This window comes from Scomber japonicus, chromosome 11 (genome assembly GCF_027409825.1).
Source record: "Scomber japonicus isolate fScoJap1 chromosome 11, fScoJap1.pri, whole genome shotgun sequence".
Lineage (NCBI taxonomy): Eukaryota > Metazoa > Chordata > Actinopteri > Scombriformes > Scombridae > Scomber > Scomber japonicus.
In genome coordinates this window covers 19,104,300-19,119,234 of record NC_070588.1, presented here as the reverse complement: position 1 = coordinate 19,119,234, position 14,935 = coordinate 19,104,300, and the positions used below count along the sequence as shown (strand labels likewise).

General features: G+C 40.1%; 1 protein-coding gene across 2 annotated transcripts in view; it reads left to right on the top strand.

The window, feature by feature from the left end:
• Positions 1-732: 732 nt before the first annotated feature.
• Positions 733-14,935, top strand: part of gpm6bb (glycoprotein M6Bb) — a 28,142-nt gene continuing 13,939 nt past the window's right edge. For both annotated transcript variants that reach the window (XM_053328945.1, XM_053328946.1), the window contains exon 1: positions 733-853. In XM_053328945.1, coding sequence (XP_053184920.1) covers positions 850-853 — 4 coding nt within the window. In that variant the 5' untranslated portion in view covers positions 733-849. The remainder of the gene's footprint in view (positions 854-14,935) is intronic.

Sequence of the window (14,935 nt, the reverse complement as noted above, 5' to 3'; positions counted from 1 at the left end):
TTGTTTTTTGCTGCAGACACTATAATTCTCTATATGCATATGTCAACCTGTATATGTGTAGTTTACAAGGAAAGTACTGATTACATGCCTATGCATTTAAATAACTTTCCATGTTTAAAAACAAGTATTTATTGTACATATAGAAGGTGGTAGTTGGGGGGTAATGGGATTGTTTGGTAAGGGGTAGGAGAAATGATACTCTTTCAACATATAGTATTTATGCGGTATATTAAAGTTAAGGATTGTGCACATAACCAAAAAAGTTAAATCAATACAAATTATTGCAAAAAAGCACTTCTTTGTTCTTCTTTTCCCCATACATGAAACTGAAGCTCATTTGGTGACCTCTGACCCGTGATAACAGCTCATCTGTCTGTTGTCAGTTTGACAAAGCAGAGCACAGCTGACCTGATAACAATTTAACCTGAACATTGAGTTGCTGTGTGTATGTCATCGACAGCACACAGTGTAGAGAAGAGCTGGAAGGACATAATCAGATCGTTTCATCAGCTTCACAGTGTTTGTGATAATCCAGACATATACTACAGGGGGACTTTGTGCACAGGATTGCAAGATGAAGTGGTTCATGTTGACCTGAGTGATCAGTGAAGTTTCCCGATGAGGTCTGAGGAGGTGAGGGGGCGCCCAGCCTGAGCTAGAGTGCTCCGTCCTCCCATCAGTAATCCCCTTTGTGGTGACGTCAGCCCTGCTGTCTCCAAAGGGACTCAGCGTTGAGTGTTGGAGCAGCCAGGCGGCCAGTGCGCATCCCAGGACTCAACATCAGTGTAGCTGGGGCTCAACTTTCAGCTGATCTCTCAACTTCGGGACTCATTGGGAAACTTTTACAAAATGGGTAAGTTAAATCAACGAATGCTCCAGTGTAAGCTGCAACACGAATCCATCCACGGATTCGTGATGATCAGAATGCTTCTTCTGTGAAATCATTGTCGCTGAAACTTCGGGGCGCGCCGATTGTTTTTTTTGTTTGTTTTTTTACACAAACTTCATTGAAGCAAGCTACCAGTGCTGCAGAAGTAGGCTGTTTCCCTGACCCGGTTTCAAGAGAATCGGCATTAGAGAAGCCTGCTGAAGCAACTTGAGGAAAGCGATTAGAGAGATTAAGTCTATCAGGATTCCTGCAGTCTACTCTTATCTATGGAGGTGTTAAATCCCGATCAACGTGCTGCTGCCTCTACTGTCTCTTTTACTACTGCTTTCAATAGCAATTAAGCGGTGAACTATCAGGATCAATCTATTATATGATCTAAACTTGTTTTCAGTTGGCAATCATTGATCATGTTGTTGCATTGTTTAGTGATGATTGTCTTATGAATAAAGAAAAAATGCTGAATTTTCTGGTAAACTATGACTAAAAGTAAGTGAGAATAAGTGGGCACTTAACTAATCAGATACTCCATAGTTGAAGCCTTGCACACTGTGTGTCATGCCAGAACTTCTAATTTGGGGGGGGGCATGGAAGAAGTGAGACACTCACGCCATGGATGTTTAATAATTTCTTGCTGACTTGAAACTGTGTGAACCGAAAGTGCAGGAAACACACTCTCAACTCTTCTCATCCTCAACATTTTACAGTGTAACACATATCACAGATCCCATCATTGTAATTCTTATTGTAGCACTTTTATCTTTGTGTGACTTTTTTGTGGCTTGTGTTATTTCTGTTTTGCAGCCGATGCCAGGGAAGAACACTGTGTGAGAATATGTATCAATGCTCATTAATTCACTCTGAAGCTCCCACAGAGGCGTCTTTGTGCTCCTAATTTGGAGCTGCTCCTTTGTGCAACTTCAGTGGCTCTTAATGTAGAGAGAAGTTCACTGAATTGCAAGTTTCAGAGTGGATTCCCTGTGAACGAAGTCCCCACAGAACCTCTTTCTCTGTCTCATGGATTAGTGCATGGCAATCGACCTTTGTGCATTGTCCACTTGTTAAAGCATCCATTTTATATTCAAACACTCTCTATGGCCTTTTTTTTAAGGAAAAATTGTATATCCTGTTGTTTTGAATGAGGAGATTATTTTAGAGACTTGCTATAAAGGTAGTTTTTTGTTGTGTCAGAGAAATGGATATCATCCCCTGAGCTGTGATTTGCTGTGTTTCATGCAATATAGCTTTGAAAACAGAAAATGGATTAAGTATGTCCATGACGCCCAAAATAAACAGGATGCCTTGAAGTTGACAGTGAGCTGGAAATGGAGAGTTGAAGATGTCATTCAGAGGTTATGTAACTTATGTCTGATTTGATTTTACGGTGAACTTCACCTCCGAGTGGGGCTATATGTTTTTTTGTCAGAGAGATTCTCCTCTGTCCTCGCAATGGAATGATTTAACAGTGCATTGGCCTGTGTGCAGGGTGTGGGAGGATAACTTGGCCTCAATCCGCTGAGCTCAGTGTGGCTGTCGATTCAGAGGGACGCAGCAAGTCATTTTCCACAACTATCTTATTATGTTGTTGGTGTCAGTCCTGTGACCATTGCTCATTCAACAGGATTTGGCTGCTCAATAACAACACTTATTTTATTGTAGAGCCAACAATCTGGAGAAAAAGTGAAGATAAAAAATGTAGTTTCTTGCATGTGATGATCATACTCATTTAAGCAAGAAAATCATGATACTTCTTAGAAAGCTAAATATATTTTCTTGCAGATGATCATAAGCACTAAACTAGGTGGTGGTGACATCTGGATAAACAAAAACATTCAAAAGCTCTGAGTTTAGTACAGTGTGGAACATAAACCAGCTGTTCAAGTTATGTTTTTACAGAGACAATTGAATTATGTGCTCAACAGTTAAGGCTGTCTTATGACTGGAGATTCAACTAATCAAATTCAGCAAATTATGGACATGACTATGAACACTGCGTCTGTTCTTCTTGGAGCTGGAGCCTGATCACAAAAAAAAAAAGAAAAAGATTGTTTTTTCTTATGGAAACTTGTGAACCCTCTAGTCTGAGTCTTCTGTATTCAGTGTGGTGGTGGTGTTTTGGTAAAGGTCATCAAAGCTGGGCGTGAATCAAATCCAAATGTTACATCATTGTTTTTGAGTAATTCAAGAAAGAGTAAGTTAATCACATCGGACAGTTTTTTAATATGTAACGGATTAAACATGTTGCTCTTGTTGAACCACCCAGCTGCTTGTGAGTCATGGTTTTCTGGTACATGTGGAGGCCTAAATCTGGTGTCTCTTCATTATAGTGCAAACTTCATGATAAAAATCCCCTCATTGGTTCTTTTTCTTCAGTGATCCACATGCATAGGCGTCCGTAATGATTTTTACATGTGTGTCTGGGACGTGTCTCGGAGGTGTCGGCTATCTTGTGCTCTTTTAACATTGTGCGTTCCTGTTCCTGAGCTAGGATGTCTGGAAAGTGTCCAGTTATTTAGCTTGCACAACAGCAGTGATCACTGTCACAGACACATGTGGTGGACTCTGTATGGACTATGACCCTGCATCCTGAGTCTGAGGAAAGGAAAGAGCCATGACTGCTAATGCTGCGCCAGCAGAGGTGTTTTTCGTGCTCTGGAAAGGAACAACTTGTCAACTGATGGCAGAGCAATAACAGGGAGACAGATAATTTTCCCTGCTTTCAGCTGACTCGTGGAGATTGTGCTTAGAGGCAAATTACAGTTCATATGAACATGCTTCTGTTCCCCAGAGATGCAGAACAGAACACAAGACTACAAGATGATTCACTGCAGAAATGGCCAGAGGATGCTGACAGAGAAACTTAACTCCAAAAAGATACCTGCCTTGAATTTTGTGAGTCTGAAATATAGTTAAGAAGTTCAGTTGTAACTAAGTGGTCACTGAAGTTTTATGACTGATATCGCAAGAACTCCAGTGAATCCACCATAATTGTACAGGCATGGCAGGGATTCTCGTTGGCCTGGAGGCAAAAAATAAATCAATTTAATGCCAAATATCCATTCATTTGGAAATCAGTAGCATTTGGGGGTCTCCATGCAGTGTTGTTTCAAAATGTGAGTCAACCTCTGTGTCATTGCCTGGGAAACTCTTGGTGGTGTAGCTCTTTTACGGAATAGGGCACAGTTGCCAAGTCTCCTTAAAATAAGCGACTTTGGGCTTGTTTTTCTGTAAAGTCACATACAAATATTCATAGTTGCGGATAGTGTTTTTTAATTTCTGAAGTGTAGTTGCTTGTTTGGGCTCGCTCCCTATATATCTAACATTAAATAAAGTTTGGCTGTGCTTCATCTGAATTGTCAAATATTGCTGCCTGCTGTCACAACCACACATGTAGTAGCCAACAGTAAAACCTTGATGCAGTGGCCTGGGTTCAATTCCAACAATTCCAACCCAGACCTTGCTGCATGTCACCCTTTTTCTCTATATCCCTGATTTAGGTGTAAATATGTGTGTGTGACAAGGGGGTACAAGAGAAATATTTTTGTTGCATAAATCAATTGAAATGGCTTTTCAAAGGCCATGTAATTTTTAACCCTTTTCAAAGGCCTTCAGTGAGGCCAGTTCATTATATGCAACTTCTTAACTCTCTTTTTTCATTTATTCATTCCCCATTTTTTATTGGCCAGTTTTTGTTTTTTAAATTCTCTCTCTCTCTCTCTCTCTCTCTCTCTCTCTATCTCTCTCTCTCCCTCTCCCTCTCTCTCTCTCTCTCTCTCTCTCTCTCTCTCTCTCTTTGGTTAGCAGTAAGTTGCCTGTCTGGCAGTTAATGTACAGTACAGGCTACAGTGTGTCAGTTAATACATGCTGCAGCTTCTCATTGGTTGCTGCCCCAATCGTGGAAAAGTGAAGCTGGTTACCCACGAGGTTAGAGACAAAGGGTTATCCTTACCTGACCAGGCCCACTTGATGTGGACTGAGCTTTATGTTGGACCAGCTATTTAGGGTCAATCTCAGCAGCTCTTAAACAGAGAATGGAGAAACGTCTGACTGCTGGCTGTTGAGTCCTTCCCAAGTTTTGCTTAGCCCCCCCCCCCCTTTGTTGCCACAGCCACCGCCACCACCACCACCATCCCAAAGCAGTCAACCAAAGTGAAACGCTGAACTCCTAAATTGCTTTTCGTCTTCAGTTTGCAATCATTAATTACACTGAATATCCTCAGTAATGAGGTAGTTGCTGTCATAGTTGCATGATTTCTGGGCTTCTTTCCATTTGGCATAGGATATGACCGAGCATCTTTGGTAATTATACAGTAAATGAGACCCACAGAATTTTGAGAGACCCTTTTAGTTAAATCAAGACTTCATTCATATTCTGCTTCCCTTTCTGCTTCACTTTGTTAGCCTGGAAATCTCCCTCCTCTCATCACTTCCTCTCTCATCTTCACTGCTTTCCTCTGCCTCCATCTATTTTTTCCCCCCTCCAGAACTGCATGCAGGTCTGCCAGAGCGGTCATGTTAATTTGCTGAGCTTAATAACTCCTCTGACAACAAAGAGGGCCATTGAGTATTGTGACATGAAATGATAGGAATAGAAGTTCCTGAGTGGGGATGCCTGTTCAAGCATGTGCCTTGGCCATCGTTTTTACTAAAAGCCTATTCACAAGTTGAACAGAATGGATGCAAGTGGGTGACTGTGTGTGTGTGTGTGTGTGTGTGTGTGTGTATATGTGTGTGTGAAGTTCACCCTTGTTAGAGATGTCACAGTCACACTGCCGCATGGGAGAGACAGGATGGCATTTAAATATCTGAGAATACTCGATGTCTGGAAATGGCTGCAGCCTTTCAGATATGTACAGGCAGCTGAACCCTGGTGTTGTATAAAATATGCCTAAGATACAATCTGGCCTTTATCTTATCTTCACGACTTCAGAAAAAAACCCATTATCAAGGTTAAACTGCCAAATACATGCATAATAAGGTTGTCTAATTCGAGTTTTGCTGCAGTTTCACCATTATGTTGGCATCAGCGCTTGCATGCAGAGTGCAGGGGTGATATTTGCCAGTGGAGCAGCAATCTGTATCAGTGTTTTGTTCACAGTCAGATGATCATTCCAGAAGGCCTGTGGGAAATAATGGGTTGGGGGGGGGGAGCAAAGAGACCCTGCAGCTGATGAACTTTCACTAACACATTCAACAAGCATTCAGCCTAACTGCAGTGTTTTCTGCTATCTACAGTAAACCACACCACGACACTCTGAATTGCCACATTTTCTATGGCACCTAAAACACTGTGTAGACTTTGATACACTCTCTCTGTATCACATGAGCAGCAAACATTGATTTAAATAGTCAATAATGTTTTTCCCAGAATGGCCTATTTTCTATTGCTAGTCTTTGGTACGCAACTAAATGGATCAAAATGCATGCAGTGTTGGAGAGTGACTAGTATGAATGCTCTAGACAAAGAAGTTCAAAGTTTAGAGAGAGGTCTATAGAGCTTATGGTCTGTCTTTGTGATGGTCAGGATCTGGGCCAGAGGATTAGAGCCATGGGGTAATCACTAGGGTTAAACGCTGAAGGTAGTGTAAGGCAGTATGCTTCTGTCCTCACCATGTTAGAAGACAGAGGGCCTTGTTCAACTGTTTTCCATCTCAAGCTCTCTTTTTTTCATTTTTCACCCAATCACTTCTTTAACTATATATGTACAGCTGCAACATCATGAATACCTGGTGGAGAGATTTTCATATATTACACGCCATGACTTTGAATGGCCTTCAGTTGTGATTGAAAGATTTGTTATACAAACTAGTTTGTTTCAAGCATACATCAGCTTAAAGGGCCGCTAGATGTTTGCTGACTTGATAATGATCCATTCTTTTATGACTTGGAGGAAATTGTGTCTGTAAATAAGATATCAAGGCTCAAAGAGAAGTAAGGTATATGTTAAGGGCAGGTATGGTTGAACAACAGGTGTCTTAGCCTATTATCACAGATGCTACATCAACATTTTTGAAGGGCTGATTTTAACATAATGTATTCTTTCATCTCTTTAATTTTTTTGTTTTGGTTGTTTGTTTATTCATATATATCTCTTTTAAGACCCAAATAAATTTGTTCTCCTCTTATAAGTGCATGTATGATTTCCATTTTTTAAGACAGTGTTTCACTTCGATTGGTTGAATTCATGTACTTACTTCCTTTTTAAAAGAAAACAGATACCTATTTTGTAGCTCAAAACCACAGTTCAGATGTGAAACTACTTGGGTGATATAAGAAGAAATAAAGGGGTCTCCAGCTAATTTCCCTGTAAGATCATCTATGAGGAGTGAGAGCAGAATTCATTAGTTTGCTTTTCAACTGTGGGAGCCTGTAGGATTGAGCTGTTGGCTGTGTGCCCACTGAGTGTATTCAACCCTCCACAGATAGGCCTTTGTCCTCAGTGCTTTTACGCAGCTGCTAAACAACCGTAAGACAAAAGCATCTGGGGTACCCCAGCACACCAGTGAGAAATGCTCACCATATGAAGAGCTGCGCCAGACAGCCTGAGACCATTTGGATTCTGCCAAATGCGATACGCTTGGGATGAATTAGCAGGAATTTAAATGAATAACCCCTTATGACTTTTTGCTTTGCCTCCATATTCAGGATTGTGTGAAAAATCCTGCATGTAAGATATTCAAAGATGTGGCAAGATTGTAATAAAAACAAATCTTCCGTGAGGACTTCCTCACAGTTTTATTGAAGATGTTGCAGGAAATGCACATGATTCCTCTTTGCGGATGTTGTTGGGTGAAAGTGCTGCAGTGTTAGACACCACTGCACTCTCGTCCTCTTCTGCCAGGAATATTTTCCTGCTCAAGAAAAAGCTTTCCAAGTGAGAGTTTTCATTGTCTGCTTATTATTATCCTCCCGAGAAAGGCTTGATAGGCAGGAAGAGATACTGCTGCCAAGCAGATGAAAATCTGCAATTGCTGAGCTTTTATAAAGATGCAGATGCAGGAAACCCAATAGCTGAGGGAGAGTGTTTGGGGAGGCTGTTTGCCCCATAGACACTCTGTTTGGGGATTGAGAAGATGGATTTCAATTTGACTTAATTGAACACTGGGTTTGAAACAATATGTATTTTTATATATATTCAACTTGGAATACTCACAACACATTTAGCTGAGTAATCAAATCTTTTGTGATGCTTTTAGCATTTTCAGTCTTTATGTTTTTTTTAATGGTTTCATGTTAGGAAAGGAGAAAATACCAGCTAACATCAGCTTCAGGGGAGAGGAAATCCCAGATGTTTCTTTCTGAAAAACAGCATGACCCCATAACCATGTGCAGACCAGAGGAGAGATCAGTTAGCTGTATGAATATTATAGCCACACAACTGAGATGTCTCATAAGACATCTTAGCTTTTGACCTCTGCTCTATGGGGAAACAATACTGTAACAATAGAAGGACCACATCTGATCATTTTATGGATGAGTGGAGTATCTGGAATGTACAGAGCAAGCGTTCTGCAACTGTGTGTACATATACAATACATACTGGTCTTTGAAAGTATATTAAAGATAGTACTTTTAAAAAAAATATTTTGTTTCCTGTTGCTGGTTATGTTAAGGATATTTGCTTTTTTAAATTCCCAAGACAATATAAGAATAGTATAAGAATGTTTCCTGTCACATTAAAATCCATTTATTTATTTATTTATTTATAGGCAGGGAAACTTGAAATTATGCAAAGGGTCGTAATCGGTGTCAAGGAACCAACTGCTCTAACCCTGTTGACAGAAAAAATGGAATCTTTACAGAAACAGTAGGATTTAAGGAACATGATTGATGAGATCAACATAATTATCTCTATTTGTTGGATCAAGTGTGTGCAGAATAGGTCAGTGTACATTTTTAGACACAGCATCACAGTAAATGGTGTCATAAATGTGTTACAATGTGTTATTAGTGCTTAAAGCAATAAGTAATGGATTGACCCATTTCCACAGAGGTCACCCAGAGAACAGTATATGAGAATGAGTGGAGAGATTAGCGTCCATCTCTCTTATGTCATGAACTGTATTAGCCACTTATTGTTAAGCACTAAACCGATTTCTTCATGAATCTGTGGATGAACACATCTCTGCAGGGGTTGAAGTGTCAGGTTCAGGTTGCAGCTGACTCTCTGTCGTTCCAGGATCCAGCTCCAGGACGTAGTGCCTTAAGGAACAATGGTATTAAAGTGATCTGCGTGTCGGCTGCTCTGTTGTCATAGTGCTGATGATGAATCCTGACATGGTGGGGTCTGAGTGGTTGGTCTGTTGAGTAGCACCGGCTGTTGCTGAATGGAGGAGGTTTCTTCTTCTTCTAATGAGTGGTTGGGAAACAGACCTGGAGGGTTTGAAAAGGGTAAAGTCCTGGGTCAGGGGTGAGAGGTTGGCAGCGTGAGGATGAGGACAATAGGACTGGCGGGAGCGATGCAGAGAAAGAGATCCCAGCAGCTGGGGGAGACACAGAGGAGGGCGGGGGCTGTTCATGGGAAGCTCCCCACTAGATTAGCCGGAAAGTCTTGTCTGCTGTCTCCAAGTTTCTTCATTATGTCTCTAGTGTGTATGTGTCAGTGTTAGTGTGTGCAAGTAGAAAAATGAAAGGCCGTCTCCAGCCCGGTGTCATTTGCTATCAAAGCAGCTGAAGTGTGAGAAAGTTTGCGTTGTGGAGATCTTTGAAAGTGCAAGACAGACATATGACACCATCATCAAATTAGAAAGTTAGAAGTTAGACATTCCACACTAGTCCAGTTGCAAACTGTCCTCTCATAAATAACTAGCTTTTTTAAGCAAGAATTGGTGCTTAATTAGATTTGCTTGTATTATAGGTCATTTAATAACAATGTCTAAAAGAATATATATGAGTAGAGAGATTAGCATATATATCCATCCATGTATAATGCCATCAATTAAGTATTAGGCCTTCTTGAGGAATTTTACAAGAGCAGGTTTCTCAAGCTAATGAGTAATGATAACAGCATGCTTGTATTGCTTCATCGGGCCATCAGAATATTCAGAATTCAATTAACAGTTATGTGAACATTTTTAGTACAAGATAAAAACTAATTACCTGCTAATTTACATATGATTAAATACAGAATGTTGTCTTGTCGCTTGAGTGGCATAAAAGGCCACTTGGTGGTCTCTGTACTGAGCTAAATATAAAAATGCTTACAGTCACAGGTATTGTAATTAAAGATTGATAATAACACTAGACCTGTGGGATTTATTTGCACTCTTAGGGCAGTTAAATGGACAGTCATGATTTCAGATGGCATCATGAGGGTGTTAGGACGACTGGAGGATGGGTGCAGTGTGTGTGCATGTGTGTGTGTGTGTGTGTGTGAGAGAGAGAGGGAGAGATAGACAGATAGATATGGAGAGTAGATAGATTTTAAATCAGACTAGGACATCTTCACTTTAGGGGGCCGTGATTAAACACACACGAAGAAGAGCCTTAAAGGTGCTGTAATCAACATATCGTCTATGTGAAGACTCGTTCGCTCCAAGTCACAAACCCACTGAAAAGTCCTCATCCCCCTCAGTACAAGGGGGCATTTCAGCTCATTGTTTTTATTTTATGGCCCACAAATGTGCTGTTTTGGTCCACTTTTTCTCATTAACCTTGTTTCCAGTCGCAGCAAGAAGACATTTCCAGAGAAAAAAGCTCTGAACTGTACATAACCTGCCAAGCACTATAAAGTGGCTAGCTGGTGAACGTAGTGGAGCATTTAACAGGTGAAGAGCCAGATATGAGAAGCTGGTGGAGACCAAAAACAGAGCTGAAAGGAGAGTAAAGATTGGACTTACAGTCATCAGGTGTCCAGAAATATGTCTCCAAATGAATTATATTTTTGCTTGGTATCAGCTGGATTTGTAAATAGCAAGGTTTGTTTTTGGATCATTTTTCTTTGACAAATACAGTATAGTATTGTGTAACAAATGTTTTTGTGTAGCTGTAGCCTCAGTATATAAGGTTCATAGACATTTGAATTATTGAGTACTGACCTGCTTGTGGTATGGACTTTTTTCTTTTGAATAATCCCTTAGGAGGCTTCTATTCCTGACAAATTGCTGAATGATCCTGTGATATGATAAATAGTGTGGATTATATGCCATCATTTTTCATACAGAAAACTATTCATGAGTGGAAGGATACTCTCATTATTCTCTGCTTCTTGGCAAAGCATTTTCACATTATAAATTGAAAAGACATGAGGTTATTATCTACCATTATTCTACTCTATAACAGGGAGGTGTTTTCTTGCAGTACCTCTTGGCTGGTTCATCAACTTCGTAATGTAAGCATTGCGGACCACAAAGGCAGGGAAGGGCCTTCCAAACCAGAGACATCATTAAAGTATGTAGTATCTGCTCTTGCACACTGAAAGAAAAACAAATAAATACTTTTCTGTCCACTGCTGTATGGGGTACAACTACTATAAACCACTCCTCTCCTTATATTATGCTTTTTACTGTCTTTTAGGTTCATTTCCTGGCACAGAACTGCTCATTTGACTCCAGAATGAAATTATGAAATTCATAGTCTTTAGGTTTTGGTGTTGTGTTGGTTTTCTGTTCAGCCAAGCCATGGCAGCAGTTTCCAAGGAACTGTAAGCTAGGAAGCCAGGATAATACGAAGCATCTGTGTCTCTCACTCTCCCTGCAGCACACTTTGGCCAAAACCACAGTGGCTGTGGACGTGCCAGAAAGTCAGGGCTGTGAAGTCATTTTTAGAGGGAAAACATGGCTGCAAGGCATCCATGAGTGTTGCTCCACTTCCAGACCTAATACGATAGTAACGCAAACATGCAATTAGAGAAATGCTGACTCAGATACCCTGGGCATTGTTTGGTCAAATACTCATAATTACAGCGGAGAGGATTCAAAATTCAATCTGGAAAATGTACAATGGAAGAAACACCAAGGCATAAAGTATGTTTCTGTTAGAAATGGCTGTAATCGAATAGCAAAGTTGGGTTTCGCCAACGTGCTGTAAGATGTTGTGTTCTTGAGTAGCTTTCCTCTTGTGGTGAAATTCATCAGCGTGATCACAATGTGTTTAGTTTGTGGGATGATATTTTGCCCCACAAATGAATGCAGGGGCTGGTTTTATATTTTAAACCTGGTGTTGGATGAAGCCAGATCACAGGGACGACGTCTTTATAACTCAACTTCTGATTGTGTACCCCTAGGTATGTGTTGTAGGGAGCTAGTGAAGATGTAACTCTTTTTTCTCTCATGTGGTAGTAAGCCAACCATCTTTGGTCAGACAAACAAGCTATTTAACAACATCACTTAAATGGCTTCAGGAAGTTGTGACAATTTGTAGACCTAATGATTAATCAATTGAGAATATAATCAGGAGATTCGTTGATGATGTAAACCACATCATTAGTTGCAGCCATAAACACAAGTTCTGCTTGAAGTGAGAGAGGACATATTATGCACATTTCCGGGTCTATATTTATATTCTGGGGCTCTACTGGAATATCTTTGCATGATTTACAGTTTAAAAAACTCCTTATTCACCTTAAACTCGCTCTTTATGCAGCCCTTTAGTTCAGCCACTGTCGGAAACAGGCCAGTCTCTTTAAGGTTCCCCTCCCAATGAGCCCACTCCATTGTAAATGGGCCCCTCAGGAGATTTTTGCACTCTGAAGGCTACGTAAGCAAATAATAGTCATCAAATTTTGCTTCTTTTTCTCATTCTTTACTTGAAATGTCAACTTCACAAATGCATCTGTACATGTTTGAGCCCAAATCTGATCCGAAATACAAGAGTGGACAATGTAAACAACCCATGGAACAACCTTAGCAACGAAGGCTACAGAGCAGATGGTCATTTCTGGACATACGCAAATGATCTGTCTTCAAGAGGATGTAGAGCGTTCACAGCAAGCTGAAACCTCTGATATTATAATAGTGAATAAATGAACAGAAAATCACAAAAGGCTTGTTATGTCCTTTTTCAGGGTTATAGGCAAGGCATCTGGAATAAAAAAGGAATTTCCCCAGCACTCATTCATGTTCAAATATGAAGGTTGAAAAGTCATTATTTAAACATGGCTGATACCATTAGAACATTTAATTCCTTTTAACCTTTACTCAAACACTTAGTCTTAAGAGTTCCCTCTTCTTTTATCTTTTTTTCGCTATGTACACAATCAGGCTAAGGAAATAGAGATTCTGCTCAGTTTATAGCTTTTTGACAGTGCCAAAAGGAAGCATGGGGCTCATTAAAAGTCAGCCCACTGTGATTTTCCCTCTAACTGTCTCGTTATAACAAATGAGGACAGTAGGTTTTAAATGTCATATTCATTCTTTCCATAGTCAAAAGAGTTTTCCATAGAAGTAGAACTTAGAGCCTTCATATAAGATGGATTGTTTAATTGTTTGTTTAATTATTACACCGCAGTTATAGGTTAGGTTATAGTTCTGCAGATTATTACCGTGAAGTTGCAATGCTGTTGCATTTATTTATAAGCTGAAATGTTCAGCAAGAGTCATACAAAATGCGTAATGCTGATGTTCTTGTTGTCTCACAGAGGAAACTGGGTCAGCAAACAAGTGAATGGATCTGTATAATGAGTTTGCTGTGCAGGGCTTCTGTAAACCAATCAATGACTTGGATTCAATATACCAAAAGCATGAAGGCAGACAAAGGCTACAGAGTAGATTGACCTATGAAGAGGGCCTGCATTTCAAACTAGGCCAATAATGTTACTATGGTACATGATATACACTGACTGTTTCCAGGAATGTCAGTTGCTGCTATTGTAACATGCCAAGTGTTACAATAATAATGTTACAGCTTTTTTTTCAAGAGAGCAATAAAATATCTGGAAATATTTTGAAAATCTGTTTGCTTTCAGTTGTTTTGGATTATGGTACCTTTTTTAAAAGTAGATTTTGGCCTTTGCAACAACTCCATACACCCATTTGGCTTGATCAGTCCTGCTCAGGCCGTTTGTGTGTGTGTGTGTGTGTGTGTGTGTGTAGTAAGTAAGTAGTGCTTGGGCCTGGGCTCAGTCCTGACTCCCTGAGAACTCCTTCCTCGGTGTGAGCCAAGCAGGGTGCAGGTCTTCACGGGTGACTGAACACTGAGGAGCATTCAGGCCCCCAGTCTCACAGCGTGAAAGGTTGACCCACAATGAAGCCTCCTTCATTTGTATGAGGTTCATCATCATTCAGATTATGTCCTCAAGTAGGGGAGTGGCGCTGTCTCAACTCTGGAGCTGAGCAGGCAGCACTGAGGCATATTCCCACAGCCACTCAGCCTGTCACAGTATGTCTGGGAAAGCTGAGTCTCATCAACCTTTTACTCTTTATGTCCCTTGGAATATTGTCGTCATGAAAAGAACCATTGATGTACCATGTGACATTACAGTTGTTCAATCAAATTGCCATTTAAGCTCCACCAATAAACATTACTATGCTAACAGTGAATCAATTAATGACTTGTGATTTGAAATGGGCTACTCGCCAGCTGTCCATAATGAAACATAATTGCAGCTTCTTACTGATGTTGATACTGTTGCTATAGCATGAATTATTGATAATGTACCACTTATAAAGTTATGTTTGACAGCCTATTAACACTGTATATTTATTTCCAGTTTAAGTGTATTATTGTAATATAATATATGTAATATGTCTATTTTAAGTGAATTCTCAAGCCCCTATTAAAGAGTAGACCTAATGTTTCTGCTGACTGCTGTTACAGGAGAATCAATCAAAAAACCCATTAGTTGATCCTATATGGAAGTTTGATCTGAAACAGTTTGATTTGCACCACATCCATCCACTTATTGATTATCTATACCTGCATATCCTGTGTATCTGATGCTACAGAGCTTAAGTGCTAAATGTCCGATGAAGATAACAGGAATTAAGGCCACAGTGGAGAATCATTGGTTAGATTCCCTTCTTGATTTGCCCTCATGGGATTTTATACATATGGTGACCATATAATACATAAAATGAATACACACTATATGCATGCAGAAGTTTTTTACTT